Here is a 22,519-nt window from a genome sequence, read left to right on the forward strand (position 1 = left end):
AACAGGTCGGATTTTGAACAGGAGGGCTGCCAGACAACTCTCCAATACCACATTCTACAGGCCACTATCCTCCGATCTCACTGAGGAGTACCAAAAGAAACTACATCATCTGCTCAAGAAACTCCCTGCTACAGCACGAGAACAAATCTACACAGACACACCCCTAGAGCCCAGACAAGGGGTATTCTATCTGCTACCCAAGAGCCATAAACCTGGAAATCCTGGAGGCCCCATCATCTCAGGCATTGGCACCTCTTACAGCAGGATTATCTGGCTATTATCTCTCCTCAGACCCCACGCTGCCAGCACTCTTAGCTATCTTCGAGACCCTATTGTGGAAACTACAATGCATTGGTGATCTTCCTGAAAACACCATCCTGGCCACAATGGGTGTAGAAGCTCTTTACACCAATATTCCACACGAGGATGGACTACAAGCTGTCAGGAACAGTACCCTTGATGAGGCCGCGGCACACCTGGTGGCTGAGCTTTGTGACTTTGTCCTCACCCACAACCATTTCAGATTTGGGGAGAACTTGTATCATTCAAGACAGTGGCACTGCTATGTGTACCCACATGGCCCCACAGTATGCCAACATTTTTATGGCTGACTTAGAAGAACACTTCCTCAGCTCTTGCCCCCTAATGCCCCTTCTCTACTTATGCTACATTGATGACATCTTCATCATATGGACCCATGAGAAGGAGGCCCTTGAAGAATTCCACCTGGATTTCAACAATTTCCGTCCCACCATCAACCTCAGCCTGGACCAGTCCACACAAGAGATCCACTTCCTGGACACTACAGTGCAAAGAAGTGATGGTCACATAAACACCACCCTAGTGACCACTATATTTACTGACATGCCTCCAGCTTTCATCCAGACCACATCACATGATCCATTGTCTACAGCCAAGCTCTAAGATACAACTGCATTTGCTCCAATCCCTCAGACAGAGACAAACACCTACAAGATCTCTATCAAGCATTCTTAAAACTATAACACCCACCTGGGGAATTGAGGAAACAGATTGACAAAGCGAGATGATTACCCAGAAGTCACCTACTACAGGACAGGCCCAACAAGGAAAACAACAGAACACCACTGGCCATCAAGTACAGCCCCCAGCTAAAACCTCTCCAGTGCATCATCAATAATCTACAATCCATCCTGGAAAATGATCCCCTACTCTCACAGGCCTTGGGAGGAAGGCCAATCCTCACTTACAAACAGCCCCCCAATCTGAAGCAAATACTCACCAGCAACTACACACACCACACCACAGAAACACTGATGGCCCAGGAACCAACCCCTGACAAACCCCACTGCCATCTCTATCCCCATATTTACTCTAGTGACACCATCATAAGACCCAACCACACCAGCCACACTATCAGAGGTTCATTCACCTGCACATCTACTAATGTGATATATGCCATCAATGTCCCTCTGCCATGTACATTGGCCAAACAGGACAGTCTCTACGTAAACGGATAAATGGACACAAATCAGACATCAGGAATGGTAACATACAAAAGCTTGTAGGAGAACATTTCAATCTCCCTCGACACTCAACCACAAATTTAAAAGTAGCCATATTTCAAGAAAAAAAAACTTCAAAAACAGACTTCAAAGAGAAACTGCTGAGCTACAATTCATTTGCAAACCTAACACCATCAGTTTGGGCTTGCATAGGGACTGGGAGTGGTTGGCTCACTACAAAAGCAATTTTCCCTCTCTTGGTATTGACAGCTCCTCATCCATTATTGAGAGTGGACCACATCCACCCTGACTAAATTGGCCTTCAACATTGGTTCTCCACTTGTAAGGTAACTCCCTTCTCTTCGTGTGCCAATATATATTTATGCTTGTTTCTATAAATTTTACTCCAGGCATCTGAAGAAGTGTTTTTTTTTTTTACCTACTTGAAAGCTTATGCCCAAATAAATCTGTTATGCCTCATTGTTTCTGTGGATACAGACTAACACGGCTACCCCTCTGAATGTAATAAGCTTGATCTCTTCTATCTCTTGTTGGTTCCAATTATGTACTTCCACATTAAAAAGACAAAGGAATGCACTAAGAGAAAGGAATGCACTAGTGTTAAGCACTACTGGACTGAGATGGGGTCCTGGACTTTATCCCTAATAACCACGTACCTTCTGAAGCCAGGGCGGGCCCAGCCCAGCGCGCGCGGCAGGCGGCGGGGGCGGGGCAGGGGGGGGGCGGCAGGGGGGGCGGCGGCCCTGCGCGTGGCCTGCGGAGCGGCACCGGAGCCAGGCGACGGCGGGACCGCTGGCGCGGCCGCGCGCGCGGGCTCCGCTCGCGGCTCGGCTCTCCCTCCCCCAGGCGTGGCTGCTGCTGCGCGCGGTGGGGCTGGCGGGCGGCCGTCGGCTGGCCCGCGCATGCCTGCGGCAGGCAGCTGCCAGCCGCAGCCGCTGACCGCTGCGCCGCCTGCAGTGGGGAGGTCCCAGCCGAGCGCTGCGCTGCCGGACCCTCACCAGTCAAGCAAGCGGGGCCGTCCGCCCCGGGCGCCTCCGCCTCCTGCGCATGACTGCTTGGGGCGGCGGAATATGTAGAGCCGCCCCTGTTCTGAAGGATATTCTGTGTTGTAGGTTCTCCCTTGTTATAATTAAATCTACATTAATAGCTCACTCCCCCTCTGAGAGGCTGCCTTGTTCAGAGTCCATTCCCCACACTTTGTGAACCCTACTAAGCCAGTACCACTATTAAAGGGGCACCTGCCACACAAATAGATATGAGCAAATGTTCCATTCCATTTAACAGAGCTTTCTTGCAAAGAAGGTTGTTCCTTGTGTGATGAATTGGGGGTTCTGTCTCTACCACTTTTGAATAGTGGACAGTTTTAAGAAATTGTATCATGTAATTATTGTATCATGAAAAGTCTACATGTATTTGAATCCCCTATGAGTTAACAGGGTTCTATTGTGTGTCTGCCAGGCACATGATACAACATCATTGTATACCATTCTTTGTAGCAAAAGTCAGAATCACTACTCAGATATTTCAATTATACAGTGAGTCATCAGCACTCAAGGAACATTTATTTAAAGTAAAGTATCTTGAGACAATGTGATAGCTCAAATCGCAGAAGAAACTGAAGGAAAAGGAGTTTGTAAGTGCAAAGTTAACAGGAGGAAAATAAAAGAAGCAGGAATTTATACAGGGATTCATGGGCAGGGGAGAGAGGCATTTTGCTCAGGGGAGAGAGGCATTTTGCATCAGATTAAGTTAAGAGGCTGCTGCAGGGACAGAGTAGGTAAAGTTGTGGAAGACCCTGCCTGATAGAACACAGATGATCCCTGCCCCCAGGACAGGGTGAGCTAGTGAAGGACATTGCATTTAGGATGTTTTACTGTTTTGCACTATCTGTACTCTGCTGTGCTTTCCACGATTAAGTATAAAGAGCATAAAGATGCTGGACTGTACAAAGTGTGTGTTAACTGCTTCACAACAGCTGCACACCCCTAAGAGTTAAACTGTAAGACAGAAGTTTCATAATTTTGGAGTCGAGTTTTGGGACAGGGGTATGTTCAACCACTGGGGATTTTGAAGGGTTACTGTTCTGCACCCAGAAGGCTAGGTATCTGGACAATCAGTTCCAACACTTCGAAGGAGGGTGTCAAATTGAAGGTTTGCACCTTGAGAGTGCATCTAGTCACCCCAAAATTGAGGCAGTAGCTAGACTCTCCTCAGACTCCAGAAGTATAATACACCGCTGGAAATCCAAAGCAGGGCTTTAAAACTGGTTAAAATAATCCAGAGGTTTCAATAAAGACTATACTAAAACCTTTATGTACTCCATTTTCAGAAGGTGTTCACCAGTCTCATCTGAAGAATTAATAATATGAAGAGGATCTCCTTTTGAGTCTGTAGACAAAAGGGCACATATACATTTATATTACTTCAAATCACTCTCTCTCATGTACACATTTTATAAGGAAGCAAGCCCCCATGCAAATGCTTTAACTGTTAATCAACTCAGCTATTGAAAATGAACAAGTAATGGGTCATAATGAAAATAATTATAAGTAGTCATTTTCAGTTTAAAGACCACCAATCAAGAGCTATCTAAAGAAAATAAATATTTTATGTAATTTTATCCAAGTAATGGTTTTAGTCATTTTTACACTATGTTAAACCCATGAAAAAATTTCAGTTTGGAAAAAATGTGCATCTTCCCACTGCTACTTTTACATCATCATAATGACATCATTGTATACCATTCTTTGTAGCAAAAGTCAGAATCACTACTCAGATATTTCAATTATACAGCTAACACTGCAAAAAAAAGACCAGTAGCAGCAAGTTTCAGAACCCAGATCAATTGTCTCAAGTTTGTGCAAAAGGACTAAAAATAGTAGCACAGATCCTCAGGTTCCGGCTGGAGCCCAGGCTCTGAAAACTCCATGAGGGAGGAGGGTCCCAGAGTCCGGGCTCCAGCCCAACCCTGAACATCTACACTGTATTTTTAGCTCCATAGTGTAAGCCCAAGTCAGTTGACCGAGACTCTGAGACTTGCTGCCATATGCTGTTTTTCTGTTGGTTGCTTGTTTTGTTTTTTTTTGTTTTTTTTCCCAATGTAGACACACCCTTAGGAAAAAAAAAGTCTTCCTTTTGGGCTCAAATCTACTTATGGATTTTTCCTTATTTAAAAACACAATAAAAAATGCTGGAGTTCTCATCTTAACATACAGTATTTTTCCGTGTATAAGACTATACTTTTTCCTAAAATCGTAAACTTAAAAATGAAGGTTAGTCTACTATACACAAGAAGTAAGGGAGAAGAGACCGAGGGAGAGAAGCTGCCCATGCCCAGATGTGATGCCCAAAATCCCCCCCCCTCCCCCCCCCCCCCCCCCCCCCCTCCCCGCCCCCCCCCCGCACCCCACCCCCCTTGCTGCCCCCCCTGCCTGCTGCCGGTGGCTGGCGGCACTACGGCTCAGCAGCTGGCTGGGGGAGGCGGGGGGGCAGGGGGGCAGGGGGGGGGGGGGGGGGAGAGGGGAGCGCGAGCGGAGGCAGCGGGCGGGGAGGGGAGGAGCCAGAGCCCGCGCGGCCGAGCTGGAGAGCCGGAGCCGGGCTGCCGCGCGCTGGCTGCCAGGCCGCCCGAGCCCGCCCGGAGGCAACACAAGGGAGACGGGTCGGACGGGGGCAGGGCCAGGCGGGCAGTGGGCGGGGGGCGGGGGCCGCCACCACACCAACACAGACCCAGGACCCGGACTGCCGAGCCGAGGGAGAGAGCCAGGGCCGGGCGGGGGCGGGGCGCCGGGGGCGGCCGGGGGGGGAGGCGCCGGGGAGCCGGGCGGGGGGGGGGGGGGGGGGGGGAGGGGGGGCAGGGGGGCAGGGCAGGGCCCAGCCAGAGCCACCAGCCAGCGGCACCCCCTCCCCTCCTCCCTCCCCCCCTACCATCCTCCCCTTCCTGCCTGCTTGAGCCTCAGCCTGCTCAGCCCTCCCCAGGCTTCCAGCGCGCTGGTATGTAAATGTTGCCTACGGTAATTACTAAATAAAAAAAATGTTGTGTTTTTTTTTTAAAAAAAATATTGATGAATTTTTTTGGAAAAGGGGGGGTCGTCTTATACATGGGGGCGCCTTATACACGGAAAAATACGGGGGTATATCTATTAATGAGTAGTGCTTTAGCTGGGCATGAAGTCATACAATTAAAATGAAACTTTCATTGATAATTTTTTTTAGCATTTGCTTTTGGAAACAGTACAGCTATCAAATATTTATTACACTATATAATATTACCGTTGCACAATTAAATTGACAGTGTGGTTAAGAACAAAACTCAGGTGATAGCTTGAGCTAACAAACACAATAACCGTCATACACAAAACCATCTAGCTCAAATTAAGTGGTGCTTCAAGCTCAAACTAGCTGGCCTGACAGAAAGGGTTGAAGCTCCAAAATTGCTGAGGATGCAGCAGCAGCAGCATGAGTTAAAACTCATCATCTGCTAATCTAATCACTGTATGTACCTCAAGTGCTGGTTTACAGTGTGGTTGCTCTCACTGGAGCTGTTGCTCCGTTTGAACTAGTTTAAGTGTACTAACTCAAGCTAACTTTTACACCAAAAACAAGCCCTTAGACCAGTGGTCACCAACCTTTTCATCTGGCAGGCGCCAGACAAAGGACCATGGCAGCGGTGGAGCATCCGCCGAAATGCCGCCGAATTTCTGTGGCCTTTCAGCGGCGACGCCTTTGAATGACGCCACTTGCCGCCAAGCGACGTCGTCGAGAGGCGTCACCGCCAAAACGCCGCAGAAATTCGGCGGATGCTCCACTGCCAGCCAGGACGCGGGTGCATTTAGATGCCCCAGCGGGTGCCATGACGCCCATGGGCACCGCATTGGGGACCCCTGCCTTAGACCATTAAAGACTGACTTATTGCAACATTATTACCTAAGGACAATGTCACAAAGTTAATGTTGCTGTAGAAATTCATTTCTGCACTTCTAAAATTTTTAACTGTACAACCTTACTGCTATAATGTTTGGGTACTATATACACAAAGCGTCAAGTTACAATGCACTTACCAGTAAATTCAAGGCACTTCAAAGTAATTTTATTCAGATAAGCTGTTGCAGTCATATTGTGGTTTCCAATTCTGGTTTCACTTCCAAGCTGCAGCACAGTTAGAATATGTAAGGGATGCCCCTCCTTCTGCACCTGTCTCATCAAGGCTACCACAACCTGGGGGGGATAAATTAAGGTTATATTCCAATAAAGTATTCACTGGTTATAGCAGGCAATTATAATGTCCATAACTCTACAATAACTCAGCAATGACAGCACTGACACATTGTTTATTTACCTCACACATGCCTGTATCTATGCTTTTTCCATATGTATGGACTGTTCTCCCAATTCCACTCAGCCAAGCCACTATATCTGTAAAATCCCTCCAGAAAAATCTTCACTTACAATCTATAGCAATGGTATGAAAAGGGAAAAAGGTTCTCTTTCTCTAGCTTTTTCAGTACCTCCTGGTCTTATCTAGATCAATTTTATATTATAAACTCTTTAGTGTAAGACTTTGTTCAGTGCTGTACACAAAACAAGCAACTAAACACTTAGAAAAATACTAAGTTGCCCTCTCCGGGGCCAAGGAGGGGGGAACTGACACTAATGTGAACTATGTGCTATTTTAGATGAGTAATGTATCTAAACCCTCAAGTGAATGAACAGAATGTGCAAGTAAATAACTGTTCTTCCAGTTAGCATCAAAATGATTAAAAAATAACCTCAACACCACCATCAATGTACCCCATCTCGATAATACACAGTGCTTACCCCTCAACTAGAGCGACCAGACAGCAAATGTGAAAAATCGGGACAGGAGGTGGGGTGGGGGGGTAATAGGTGCCTATATAAGAAAAAGACCCAAAAATCGGGACTGTCCCTATAAAATCGGGACACCTGGTCACCCTACCCTCAAACATCTTATGATCTGAGCTAAGGGGAAAGGCCACCATGAGTCCAGATCAAGAGCACAGAAATTTTAGGTAAGAGATTGATGTGGTAGTAGAAAGCATTGCAGGATGCAGTTAGTTTAATGGAATTAGATGAGAAATAATACAGTGCTTGTTAGAATATTATGAGGAAACCATTCCAGGTAGAGGGGCAGCATGATAAGAGGCATGAAGACAAGAAAGCACAAGAATTATAGCGAGTCAAAAATATTCGGAGGGACATACAACCTTATAATCAAAACGACAATGTTTTAAATGAGATATCTCCTATTCCCAAACACAATCATGAGTTAAGACTCAGATTCTATCCCCAGTTCTGGCCATTTTGCAGCATGAAGCTCAGAGAGACCTAATCCATCCCTTACTGAAGAAGTGAGAGTATCCCTGGCACAGGGGAAAATCTCAGATGGTGTAAAGCAGACCAGCTTGATCCTATGGCAACTGTCCCCCAAACCCTGTCATGGGCATCTGCATTCTGCCAATTCTCAGCTAGTGTTATATCCACACAGTGGCCAGATCTAAGGGGATCAAGTTAATACAGCCGTTAGCGTGATCCAATTTACAACAGAACTGGGGCCACAGCCAGAACATTTCATATTCAGACAGTCTCTGGAAAACAAATTGGGTTCATAATACAGATCAGGCACCTGATTACAGCTCCTGGATTGCCCCCACCCTCTCAGAAAAGGAGAAAAATTGGGCCAGTGTGTATATTATGAATCAGAGCATGTAATTAAAGACTGACTGACTGAAAAACTTAGAGGCTCTTTTCTCTTTGAGGATGAGAATTTTTATTTTCCATTTTGTAACTTCTAAAAACCAGTGATTCTAGGGACTATTTTGGATACCACAAGATTTCTTTGCTGGAATCCAAGGTTTTGCTTTGTTTCATTTTATTTGGACTGACACATAACATTCTGATATTGCTAAAGGTCAAAAGCAGAAGGTTGCCAGTATTTACATTTGATTTAAGTCCATTTAAAATTACCTAGGGAAGTTATTCTTTTCTATAGCAGCATCCATCTCTTACCAACATTTGTTCACTGGCTGAGCATGTAACAGATGGGTAACTAAAAACCGCTGAGGGTAAAAAGGTGCTACACTGGGGACCAGGAAGCTGGCATTGAGTTGAGTGAGCTCCACCCGCTAGTGATATCCTTAACCAAGGGCAAACCGATTATCCTGCTGAACTAGCATAATGGTTACTCTGTCCTGGTTGGTGCAAAGCGGCAACAGAGGGATACAAAACTGGTCCTCCCAGTTAGCCACAAGCAAGATATTGTACAGTTAAATATATACCTCTTTGATTTCAAAATTAAGGAGCATGTTGGTTACATCTTCATGTAATGCTACTTTTGTTGAACCAGGTAAGCTTTCTCCTGAAGTACTCTCATTCTGTGTTGACAGAGGTATCTCAGTTCCTTTAATTTTTCCTGCCATTTTTAATGATTTGTTAATTTCATTCAAAAAAGTGTTACTACAATTCATTTCACACAACACATTCTATGAAGATTTTTAGTGAAAATGTACAAAATTTCTTTCAACTGAGCCTTTCAGTAAAGAATGAAAGAAGGAAGCACTGTTGATTACAAACACTCACAATATGACAATATTGGGTAACTCCACATATATTTTAGTTAATAACATTTCTCATTTTTACTTGCAATATTTTCACTTTCAAATATATGTTTAAGTATTAGCAATGTCAGCACAAATACATAAGACAAGAAAGCAAGAGAACAAACAATTGTGTAGTAAAAAAGTTAGGGACAGACTTACAGAATTACACTTGCTTTTCATTTACATTTAATTGTTCACTTTCACTGAAAATTTAATGAAGACTAACACCCATTTGAAACTGAAGACTGCAGAAGAAAAAGTCTCTTACCTTCCTCTTGCACTACTGGTTTTGCTTTATTTAACATTTCATCTGCTTCACCAAGGTTTTCTGTCAATACTTTAAGCAGAACATTCAAATCCTCTTGACTTAAAATAACCTGCAATGTAACAGCTTAATGTTTTTAAGAATGAATTGTATATCTGTTCGTTCTACTGTTCAACTATATCAGCAAAGCAGCTCTTTATGGCAGGAATACATTACTCTTTAACTATCACGTCTCACTCAGCAGTACCACTCAAAAGAATCAACCACCACAATGATATGGCTTTCATAAATGCAGCCCTATATGTGACCATCCAAGAAATGCAAAACAACAACAAAAAACAACACACAAGTTACTGGGTAAAGACTTTTTAGGACTGTGAAAAGGAATCTGACTATCGACAGTGGAATTCAGTCTTATTTACAATATGTTCTTTCTAAAAGATGGCTATGAGATGTAAACTCATCTGATTTTCATTTTACACAAATGTACCGGTATATACGTTCTTGATCACAGTGTATTTTCTTTAACAGTTTAAAACCATCATTTTAGTTCAATATTCTTGTGCAGTAAAAAAGTTTTTTGTTTTTTTTTTAAATTCCAACTAAACCTAACACAACACGATGAGTCTCTTCTTGGTCCTAATAAACCTGCATAGACTTAACCAACCTGTAACTTTTTTTTAAACAAAGAATATTCATGGAATTAACAACAATGTAAAGGTTCGCGCTATCAACCCAACACAATCAGAAAGTAGTGTGTTTAAAGAAAAATACTTACATTCATTGTGTCAAGATGCCCTTTGATTTCCAACATAGGAATTTTGTGATACCAAGTTGCAGCTAGATTTCGATTCACAGACAGATTCAGATTAATAGGATGAAGTATCTGAATGTCAGGCTGTGAAAAACCAGGCTGTACAATTGTCCTAGTGAAGAAACAACCAATAAAAATATAAAACAAACCATATGTTAAGAACATAAGAATGGCCGTACTGGGTCAGACAAAAAGGTCCATCCAGCCCAGTATCCTGTCTACTGCAAGTGGCCAATGCCAGGTGCCCCAGAGGAAGTAAACCTAACAGGTAATGGTCAAGTGATCTCTCTCCTGCCATCCATAACCACTCTCTGACGAACAGAGGCTAGGGACACCATTCCTTACCCATCCTGGCTAAAAGCCATTAATGGACTTAACCTCCATGAATTTATCCAGTTCTCTATTAAACCCTGTTATAGTCCTAGCCTTCACAACCTCCTCAAGCAAGGAGTTCCACAAGTTGACTGTGCGCTGTGTGAAGAAGAACTTCCTTTCATTTGTTTTAATCCTGCTGCCCATTAATTTCATTTGGTGACCCCTAGTTCTTATATTATGGGAACAAGTAAATAACTTTTCCTTATTCATTTTCGCCACATCACTCATGATTTTATATACACCTCTATCATATACCCTCCGGTCTCCTCTTTTCCAAGCTGAAAAGTCCTAGCCTCTTTAATCTCTCCTCATATGGGACTTGTTCCAAACCCCTAATCATTTCAGTTGCCCCCATCTGAACCTTTTCTAATGCCAGTATATCTTTTTTGAGATGATGAGACCACATCTGTACGCAGTATTCAAGATGTGGGTGTACCATGGATTTGTATAAGGGCAATAAAATATTCTCAGTCTTATTCTCTATCCCCTTTTTAATTATTCCTAACATCCTGTTTGTTTTGGCTGCCGCTGCACACTGCGTGGACATCTTCAGAGAACTGTCCACTATGACTCCAAGACCTCTTTCCTGATTAGTGGTAGCTAAATTAGCTCCCCATCATATTGTATGTATAGTTGGGGTTATTTTTTCCAATGTGCATTACTTTACATTTATCCACATTAAAGTGTTTTTTGAAATGTCAGAACAATGAATTTAATGAAATTTAAAGCTCAAATACAAACATTCTTGAAGTGTGTTTATATTTTCATAAATAGAACACTATTTGACATGATGCTGCCTTTTGTTATCAGTCAACTCACTATTTAATGATTTACAACTTTACTTACCTTCACAATGGAAAAAATAAACACCTTCTTATCATCCTAAATTCATCAACTAATTTAAGCAATATTTGAAAAGTAATATTTTGTTCTATCACATGGAGTTCTAAATTACAGAGGAGTTACATTAAATAACTTCACAGCAGGTAAATTACTAATGAACTGTTGAATTTTCAGTTCAAGTTCAAGATGGTAAAATCAACTATCATACCTAGACAGCTTAAGCTTCGTGAGCTGCACATCCATTTTATCAATGACTGGAGGAAGTAAGCAGCCTTCAGCAGATACCAGGCTAAATTTGTTTTGTACCCTGATCAAACCAAGATCTATTAAGACAGCATTATGGGACACTGAAGACTGAGGTATGATTATAACTGGCGCTTTCAGGTGAATATCCATTGAAAGGCGAAAACTCCTCTGAGCCAGATCTTTCACACTGGTAGCAGCCTTTTCTGCAGCTTGAACTGTAGCAGCACTCAGTGCCTCCTTTGCTGTTTGGAAGTTGTTCAGAAAGTTCTGTAACAAACATAAGGGGGTGGAAAGAAAAAAATTAAGATACAGTTTAGCTGCTCTCCTATTGTATAACTAATCGTTAAAAGCACGTTTCTTATCTGTTAATTTTTTCCCATGGCAAGATAATATGGGTTGACAGATGAGATATGTCCTGTTATCTGTCAATCAGGAAGGAAGGTACCAATCAGAATTAAGCATTTTTGCACTCATCTACACCTCCATCATCTATTCCCTACAAGGCAGCTCTTCAGTTTGGTGACTTTTTACATGTCTATTCATTTGGTTCTCTCTCCCTGGTAGCATTATCTCTATTCAAGCCAGTACCTAAATGGCGAGTAACTACATCAATGTCACCTCGTTATGGAAAAATACCACCAGTAAAATACTTGTTTCTCCAATAGCAAGAGTGCCACAGGTACAGATCAATTCACACAGATTAATCCTTGCAATCTTCTTTCTTCTCAGATGGTGGCAACTGATATAGTGAAATTGTCTCTAAGCTTTAAGGTAATCATGAGTCTACCATGTAATGAGCTACATGAGAGCAAAATCAGAAGCTGCCAGAGAGAGGTAATCCACAGGCCTCTTCTTTTTCCTTGGAATCTGGAGCTGGGTAAAAGGGAGAGTGGGACTTCCTCCTCTATTTGGTACAGTCTAGATGAAGTTTAAGAGTTCTATGGGAATGAAATGACTGTCAGAGGATCTTAAATCAATTAGGAGATTCAGTTCCCACAGTTCTGAAATCGCTAGCTTATTGTGGAAAGCAGAAACTGTAATACGAAGGAAACTGTTTTAGACTCTCTCTGACATTTTGAGGTTAGGTCCAGAACACATACAAAAAGAGTTTAGATCCCTTGAAAAGAGGTAGTAAGTGCCTGAGTTTGTAGGATGGGTCTCCTGTCCATAGACAGAGAGCTCTAAATACCAGGAAGGAGGATTCTAGGATGCCAGCCCCTTGATGGATGGATTTCTGTGATTTTACCAAGTAAGTTAGTGGCCTGTATGTGCCTGGTGAAGTTCCTATGGACAAATCTGGGTACTTTAAAAGCTGAGGCAACCAGGGATCTAGCCAAGATAGCACCTCAGCCAGAGACACAAGTTGCTTCTTCAAGCAAAGCAAGAAGTGAGCTGAGGAGCATGTCTGCTGAGAGGAGAGAAAAGGTGCAGCCTGGCACAAAACAGGTTACATTTTCACTAGCACCTCCCAGTCTTACTGGGAGAAGACAAACCAAACACCCCTTCTCCATGCCACTTTCACAACAAGAAATCAATGCGTGGATAGATAGTGAATAATGTTAACATTAATACAGAAAATTTGAAAAACAGACATAGGCAACAACAGAGATAACTTTGTGAAACTGAAAGCTAATCCACCGGAGCCGCGGGACCATGGGACTGTCCGCAGGCACTTCTGCCCCGGCCGCGGGAACGGGGAAGGGCGGCGCGAGCGGCGCTGCACGCCGCCCTGCTTTGGGCGGCGGAATTTCTAGAGCCGCCCCTGTTACTAACGGACAATATATGCATATACTAGGGGATAATTCAGCAAAAACATCGTGCTGGACACATTTAATTGATATGTCACTCTCTTCTTCATCAGAATTGTTATTTCCTAATTTCCAGATTCAAAAAATAAATCTTTTCCCCTTAAGCATGTCCATACCAATATTCCACAATTTTATAAAAGTGTAGTTATTTCTCTTTAAACTATTAATGTATTTTCACGGAAACCTGAATGATTTGGACACCCAGGTCTCATTAATTTTAATGTAAATTGGGCATTCAAATAGTTTTAATGTAAACTGGACATTCAGCTTTGAAGATCTCAGCCCAGACCAAAAGTAAAGTGGTTTCTATTACCTCTAAAAGAATTTGTTTCCATTTTCTTGGGACATTCAGAATTAGAAGTACCACAAGTTAACTAGTAAAAAGTCTTGTAAAAAGAATACATAAAAAATAATGCTGTGCATTAGTTAAAGCAAAAGGGAAAAAATTTGGAATATAAACTTTCCGCAGAGATCACTCAGACTGAGCATTCTACTTGATATGAGAATGGGGCTATTGGACACTCTAGAACACTCATTCAGTAACAGTGTAAACAGCTTGTCCTGCTTAAACTGGCATTTTAACAATTTTCACCGGTGATTGAAGTGGTCCCCATTCTGCTATTTATCCAAATGTAACAAACCTATTTCTTTACCATGATTCACTCTTATGTGAGCAAACTTCCAGCCTTCATGAAGGGAATCAAAACTCATTAGCCTCAGGGCACAGCAACATTGCTCTTTTGCTCACAAGTCAGGTAAAGAAACCCAAGATGTGGCTAAGATAAACAACATTCATTAACTGCTTTTTAAAAAGTCATTTTCCAGCAAACAGTTCTGAAATATGGAGAACAGAGGTCCTAATGACATCAACTTTGTAGTACATCCCACTTAGTTTGCATCCTGTAAACTAGATAAAAACATTTAACTCATCAAATTTATGAAGAGCAGAAAAGCAAATAGAAATAAGTCTCATGAGCTGTAGGTTATGGTAGAGGTAATCAACTGCAAGAGAAGATCATCTCTAATAATGCTGGGTTTTGCATGATGAATTCAAGTGACTGTGTGATGCTGAGAGAGAAAAAACACAATGTTTCAATTCTGATTACCGCCATATCTCATTTTTATAAAAGGAGTTTCAAGCACTTGTAGATCAACATTTTTTTAAATCCAACATATATTAAAATTAAGAATTTATTCTACAAATTAATGTTTTTATCTAACCTTTGTCCTCCTAGTATGTATTTAAAACAGTAAATCTGTCCTTTTTGTAATGGCAACTGCAAGCTACGAGTGGCTTTCATACAGAGGGAGGTACAACATGAACTGGTAATTCAGTACAATAAGCAATCTTACCAGAAGTGACATGAGGAATTTATGAAGATAAACTATCTGAATGCAGCCCACTTTCAGAGAGACAATGCCATCCACTTTGGACATATCAGTGTAAGCTTCTCCCTCAGTAGCATCTGGATACAGTGCCAGGTTGAAACTGAAGACTTCATCTCCTACTATAGAGACAGCCTGGAGAAGACATAGGTACAGGATCCTCACATCACTATTCCCAGTTCTCAAGTAAATGCAAAACAAAAATTTAATCTACTTTTCATATTATCCTTCTGAATGTTTATGAATAAAGTAGGAAATTAAATATGTAAACAGCAGACAAAGCATATACATTAATCTAAAATGGGTACTCAAAAGATTCTATTTCAAGTTAAAAACAATTTGCACATCCATTTTTCAAGTATCAAATCTATCTGCTAGTTTGTCTTCATAACCACAAAATATTTTTATTTTAAGCCCACCTGGAGGCAATTTAGATTTTTCAGTGATCGTCTCTAATGCAGTATATGCATGCAATAGTCTATAACTCATTTAATTTTGAAGTCAAGCCAAGCTAGGGGTGTTCATTCGCAAAGTCTATTTAAAACACTTCATACTCCAGTTAAAATTAAGGAGCCCTTCAAATTATACAAAATTCAATATACAGGTACAACATAAACAATTCTTACATCTGAAACTTCATTCTTAGAGCACAGATATTTATTTTAACTCTTCTGAAATTTGTTAAGAATTCCTTTATCATTTCAGACCTATGATCACAAAAATATTTTAAAACTAATTGTCAGATATTCACACAGCACTCCAATAATCCAGTAATTTGTCCTCATTTAATCTTCAATCTTGGCATGAACATCAATAAGAAATTGATTTGCATTCTAAGTCCAAGAGTAACTGGTTAAGTATCAAAAAGTTATGGAATAGTGACACCATACTGTCTGTGCACAGTATACCATTTTCCTCATTTATCCATGTATGCAGCACAGATATTTTGTGACTGGTACCTGCAGACAAAATTTAATTCCCTAGGACTTGTTTTGCATTATAATCTTTTTTTCCAAAGTCTTCTGAATCTTCAGTACTATTAAGAAGACATTAAAAGCCCCACACTTCTGTCAAACTCGGAGCTGTGATGCTTTAATTTTTGCTCTTTCTGGCATAAAATTAGACTTACTTTTAAATTGTAATATCATGTATGTGCAGTCAGAGTAAAAATCAGAATATATATTTGACTTTCCTTCATCAAATAAATCTGGTGTCTCTGGTCAGTTTTTTCCCCTCCCCTTTTTCTTTCCCTTTTTTAAAGGGGGAAAATGCAATCAACTATGACAACATAGCACTTCAGTTCAATGTTTGGGGAGAAATAATTCTATTATTCCACCATTTTAACCACACCTTTAAATGTCTTAATGTAACTCCATATGCAGTAAGACAAATTAGGCCTCTGGGAACTACATGCTCTTCTTCCTTGAGAAGTTGCAAGTTACATGTTGCTGGATTTTCATGTAATTTTCAATCTTGTAGGTAAAATATTAAGAACCAACTCAATATCACTCCTATCTAAATGCTTATTTATTTTACTTAAAGGAGTACAAACAGTAATCAATTCAGCATAATGATCTGAAATGTAAAAATTCTGACAATTGCCACAGTAGGTGAAATAACTATAATTATGTCCAGTAGCAAGAAGGAAACTGGTTGCAAGACTGAGGAAACATACAATTATCCAGATTTTATAAAAAAATCTCCCAAACGCACGCCTTAAATCCATCTGTTGATTTGTGATAATGCTTCCCATTAGGTTAGCCAGGGGGAGGGATGTAAACTTTAAATAAGTTTTCATGCCAACTTACTTTCTGTGAAGCTCAGTATTTTGAGCCACGAAGACTGGACATTATGTAATTGCCCAAATGTAACTCTGCAATTTCACTCTTATTGAAACCTGCAATATTCCCTGGCTATTCTGGTTCTTAGGACTCATGAATCATAACTGCTATTGTGCCAAATTGAAGGTTTTGTGATTCAAGATCAATACCACCTACAATTAGATTTCTGGAATCACCAATGCAGATCTGCAAACTTTCACCACTGTAGACCTGCATGTAAAGCCTACTTGAAGGAGAGAATGCTACCCCACTGAACTACTTAATACATATTTTGGGGAGGGAAGCATTACCACTTGTTTCACTCTTCACAGTTCCACCTAGATATTACACATCCTATCTTGTATGCAGCATTGCTGTAGCCTTGCTGGTCCCAAGATGGACATAGAAGGTGGGTGAGGTAATATCTTGTAAAAGTTGGTCCAATAAAAATTCTTACCCACCTGGTGTCGCTAACATCTTATCTTGTTAGAATTTAGCAAGTCAAACATTTAAAGATATTTGGGTGAATTCTTCTGTCACAAACGGTTTATATACATAAAAGTAACTAAGGATCAAGTAAAATAGGAATACCCTTTTATCATGCATTATACCTTTTTATGAACAGTCCTTGAATCAACATCTGTGACAATTATGTCTTTAAGACGGGCAAAGAGCACCGTGTGACTTGGCTGAAGGAAGAGTGATGAATCGACACCTGCAAGAGAATGAGAGATAAGTGCTACTCCAAATTACCTAACAGCATTATTTGCTTCAGAAATATTTGTCTAGTAGTTTTATGTATGATAGTTAGTAAATGAATTCCTCTGAGAGCTCTGAAGAAGTTTTTACAACATAATGTATGCCATTCGCTATTTTTTGTTCCTATGTTGATTGCCGGTATTGAAGAGAAACATGCATCTATTTTTTGTCTTGCTACTGACACTAACAAAAATGTGTTTTATCCAGCAGCAGATAGAAATGTGCATTATTTGCACTTCAGAAGCAGATCCAATGCTGCTTGTTTTCAGTTATGTCCATGCAAATGCAGATTGTACCACAAAGTTTAACTACAAGTCTAACAGCCAGCTACAGAGTCTCTAGCTTCATGCGCAAGCCTCCCCTGAAAGTCTATGGACAACGGTTCCTATTTGCCAAGAGAAGGTATCAACTCCATTCTGACTTAACATCACAATAATCCACCCACATCTGTGTTTAATGGAACTGCTTCCCCATGTCCCCTTCCTCATCTCCTGTCTGTATTTATGTGTTTGGATGCAGTGTGGTCTAGAGGACAGAGCACTGTGTTGAGACTCAGGAGGCCTTTGTCCTAATCCTGATAGGTCACCTCAAGCAAGTCACTGCCTGCCCTGTGCCTCAGTTTCCTTATCTTTAAATGGGAATAATGATGTTGACCTCTTTTGTAAAGTGCTTTGAGATCTATGGATGAAAAATGCTTTTTAAGAGCTGGTTATTATTATTCAGTTAAGAAAGTGTTAATTGTTACATCACAGATAACGTCAGTTAAATTTTCTTTATTTACATATTATAAAGTGGAAACATTTTACATCACATATGATGATTAAAAAATTAAAAGTTGGGGCACCAGATGGCTTCAGCATACATACTTGGGGCACCAGAAATAGACCCCAAAAAAGTGAAAGAACTCAAGTTCACACCTTCGTAGTAAGATTCTTTGATTACTTTTTACCAAGTTATAAAGTAACTACCGCTAATTTACTAACAAGTCCAATAACCACTCTCTTTACTAAGGAAGCCATTACCTTGTATCTTGATTTCAGCAATATTGTTCTTTTCATCACACACATTTAAACAGAAGGCATCCAACTTGGCAAACAGCTTGAAGTCAATAACATCCTTACTCTTGGCAGTTTTGGTCACTACTAAGTAAAAACAAAGAATATCATAACTCCTTTTTTGTTTTCAATATACTTTGAAGCTCTTCAGCCTCTGTCAAGTAGACAAAGGGAGTATCAAAATTAACCTTACAAGTGGAAGACCAGTGTTGACAGGACTACATCCACTAAAGATTAACCTTGTTATTTTTTTAAAATTAAGAACTCCTACCACTGCTGCCTCTGGTTCATCTTTATTGCTGATACCATCAATGGCAGTGCTAATCTTGACAGGGTTCCAAATGACCAGTGAACAAATTAACCAATCTTAAGCTGCTCAGATCTCGTCTATAGGACATGTTTTAAATGTCAGCATTGCCTGGAGCTCTGTTGAAAGTAGCACACCCACTTTTGCTACCTCTGGTGGATCAACAATTTTAGAGAAATCAAGTATGGCTACATTAGGCTTAAATGCAGTCAATGTTAATTAAACTAATTTGTATATAAAACATCAACTATAAAATATGAGTTATTATAGTGATTGATAAATATTTTCTAGTTACAAAAAACCCATGAGCATTTTATCAATTTACATCTTCTATGTACAGGTGGCCTTATTTTCATGATTAATTTTATTGCTTGGATAAGAAAGGATTTTCTTAAAATTTGAGACTAAATATGTGTGTTGATTAATAAAAGTGCTGACTGACATAGTTAAAAGTAATGCTCAACTCTGAAGTTTAAATGCTCATAGTTTGTTAATTGTCTGTGCAGTAACTTTGTTACTGGTCTGCAGAAGGAGTGAACCTATCACCCATAAACAGATCATTAGCTTGATAAACTGCTTTAGACTGCTCTTCTGCCAGAGTAGTACATTTCTTGGCCCACGTGACACTTGCCAAGTACATTTTATAGCTCTTGGGAAGCTGGCACAGACTGCTGCCTCTGTCACCAACTGTCTTGATATTCCTTCATCTTTTTTTGCTCCTATGTTCCAGAAGCATGTAGAGAATTTTCATTAGGAAAAAAGGAACACGCTACTTCCTCAGCAAGTCTCTTGTCAGAAAAGGTTTATTCTTGCATTTTCTAGCTCAGCACCGAGCTCTTAAGTTAATAATTGCTTTCTGCAAGTAATGTGTGCCTCTTCTCTCTGTGTACTACCCTGAAATGAGGATTAAGATCCTGCCTTACTTTTTATTCCACAAGCAGAGAGAGAAAGTCATTGGCATACCCAAAGTTTGAGTGAGCCACATATGAAGCAGCTCTTAAACAAGCATATATAGGAATAAAAAGCCCAACTGAAGACAACACAAGTGACAGACGTTAAATTTTTTCCCTTTTTCCTAAGTATTATGCCTGCCACACCTATCTTTAGATCACATCCATGCTCCTGCATCTTGATCCAACAAATTAAGCACATACTTAACTTTAAGTACGCAAACAGTCTCCATTAGTTAAGCACTTGTTCTTAACTTGTTTACTGGGTCAGGGCTAGAGTGCTTAGTATCTTGCATGATTGAACCCTTTACTGGCCATTAAGATTGGATACTGGAGTTTTCTAGCCAAGAGGCTTGGAAATTTAACAATAAACATGTTTAGCTAATTATGTGACAAAATGCTGAAGCTAATCCAAGACATTATAGAAGGTTTTTGATTCTCTCTCTCCCAAAAACAGCAAACAGCAGACAAACCAGGTAAACACTTTTCGGAAGCAACCTAATTGTGAAAGGAATGCACGATACATTATCAGAGCAACAAATCTAGAAGTAAAGTGGGCCTAAACCAATCACCCCCACTTTTCAAAGAAAAACCTGAATTTAAACTCTCACAAATAAAACTAGAAATATTCTTTTTGAAACCAATTTCTTTAATAAACATATTAAAAAGTCTTCATTCCTTGAACTTGAAAAACATTTGTGGTGGGAAATATTTTACACAAGATACTGGTTACTTCTAACTCATGTTTCCACTTAAACATGAAAACCTTTGTTGGTTCTCCAATGCTTACAATGGAATACGCTTCTTTTAAATATGCACATTTGCAAATATTTTGTATCTAAATGAAGGCATTCATTTAACATCTTCCTAATTTCATTGATATATGAATAGTCAGATGTTTTATGCCAATTATAGCAAGGTCATTTGAGGCTAAACTAATTACTAAAAAACCACGAGAAGTCCGGTGGCACCTTAAAGACTAACAGATTTATTTGGGCATAAGCTTTCATGGGTAAAAAAACCCAGAAGAAGTAGGTTTTCTTTACCTAGAAAAGCTTATGCCCAAATAAATCTGTTAGTCTTTAAGGTGCCACTGGACTCCTCGTTGTTTTTGTGGATAAAGACTAACACGGTTATCCCTCTGATACTTAAAAGACTAAGTTTCTCCTGTTAATCACCAAGTGGTTAAACCTTGTATTCCTGGAGAGGAAACAGAGGTTAAACATTGGTAAACACATACATACCACAGAAATTGTAATGTAAATAATCAGTTTATCATTTGTATTGTTCAATATTTTCTTTTCCTTACGTCAATAACAAAATAGCCATAGTTAATAACTGCCATTATTTTGCTTGGCCTTGATCATGGTGTCCCCTAAACTAAGTAAAATAATTCCTGTGACTAAACAGTGGATACCTCTGAGTTGGCAGTGAAAGAAAATTAGTAAGAACTGGCCTACCATTTCTTGTTTCTGCAAACTAAATATTTTAATAATTTAAAAAAATAAATTAGTGTCTAACAATTTAAATCTACCCTTTCAATCCAACATGACACACTGAACAACAACATTAGACTTGCCAATAATATTAACTATACCTTTTTTCACACTAGTATCTTTTTGCTGCTTTTCTCCTTGTGTTTGCAAGTGTCCTATGTCACCAGTACTTGGACTGCTTGATGGAATAACATCTGTTAGAAAATTGATAGTAGAGAGAAGGGCCTGTGTATGTAGCAGAAAATTTAATGACGAAAAGGCCACCTGTTTAAAACAAAAGAATCCAAATCACAAAAAGTAAAGCTACAGGTAACATATTCATTTAGCGTGTGGATCGCTTCTATGAGTAGACACGATGAATGGATTGGGATTTAGGCTTGCAGGGTGACAATTATATGGGAAAATGACACAGATATGTAATCACCAATAAATATTTGGCTTCATCTTCCCATAATACAAGAACAAGGTGACATGCAATTAAACTAAAAAGACAAATATTCAACTGGTTGTGGGGGTTTTTCCTTTTAGTTAACTCCAGTATATTCTTTGAGTAGTTTTTCCTGATCTGTTTTTTAAGTTTGTATTTTCTAGTTCTCCTACCCTTTGTTGCCCTGAGAACTTACGGTCAGTTGGGGAAAAATGCATAATACTAATTACCAGAAGATGCAGAAAATACCTTCCCAGAAAGTTCTTAAGGGGAACACTTGCATTATTAAACTGTCTGTTCTCATTGGGACAAAATAAACCTTTCAAGCAAGCTGCAGTTGAATGTTACCAAAAATCCCGTGCTATACCAGAGGTATTAGCCAGGCTTATATCACACTGTAGTTGTCCCAAACACACAAAAAGAGACAAGATGCAATATATGTGGTTTAATTAGGCCATAGCTTGATAAATTCATCTGGGAACTAACAACAATAACATCATTTTCATGAAAATTATGCTGATATACCCAAGCCTAGTTCTATCACTTTTCACTAACCTTGACAGTTTCTTATTAAGGAATGTAAAGATGTAACACTAAATATGTACCAAAGAATTCAACTCAATATATAGAAGGATTCACAGAAATATTAAAAATATCTAAATTGGGAACAAACAGAATTCATAGACCCACTGCAGAGCACTCTAGTTGACCATTTCAGTCAAATATTCAGTTCGACTCTAACTGGCAGATACTTCAAAAGAAGGTGCCTTCATCCTCAGGGCACTCCTTACATCTGTCATAGCTTACACCAGGGAAAAGGTTTCTTCCTGGCACCAACTGGCAATATGCC

General features: G+C 40.1%; 1 protein-coding gene across 2 annotated transcripts in view; it reads right to left on the minus strand.

Annotated features, from left to right (window-relative positions):
* Positions 1-22,519, minus strand: part of VPS13C (vacuolar protein sorting 13 homolog C) — a 192,156-nt gene that overhangs the window by 94,083 nt on the left and 75,554 nt on the right. The window contains exons 29-38 of one of the 2 annotated variants that reach the window (XM_039491026.1): positions 21,344-21,506; positions 18,457-18,573; positions 17,287-17,390; positions 14,823-14,990; positions 11,624-11,928; positions 10,162-10,309; positions 9,387-9,495; positions 8,798-8,931; positions 6,563-6,719; positions 3,814-3,893 (exon numbers count right to left, since the gene is read on the minus strand). In XM_039491026.1, the coding sequence (XP_039346960.1) occupies positions 3,814-3,893; positions 6,563-6,719; positions 8,798-8,931; positions 9,387-9,495; positions 10,162-10,309; positions 11,624-11,928; positions 14,823-14,990; positions 17,287-17,390; positions 18,457-18,573; positions 21,344-21,506 (1,485 nt within the window). Of the gene's footprint in view, positions 1-3,813; positions 3,894-6,562; positions 6,720-8,797; positions 8,932-9,386; positions 9,496-10,161; positions 10,310-11,623; positions 11,929-14,822; positions 14,991-17,286; positions 17,391-18,456; positions 18,577-21,343; positions 21,507-22,519 lie in introns of both variants that reach the window. The other variant, XM_039491025.1, reaches the window with a different exon arrangement.

This window comes from Mauremys reevesii, linkage group 10 (genome assembly GCF_016161935.1).
Source record: "Mauremys reevesii isolate NIE-2019 linkage group 10, ASM1616193v1, whole genome shotgun sequence".
In the NCBI taxonomy this organism is placed as follows: Eukaryota; Metazoa; Chordata; order Testudines; family Geoemydidae; genus Mauremys; species Mauremys reevesii.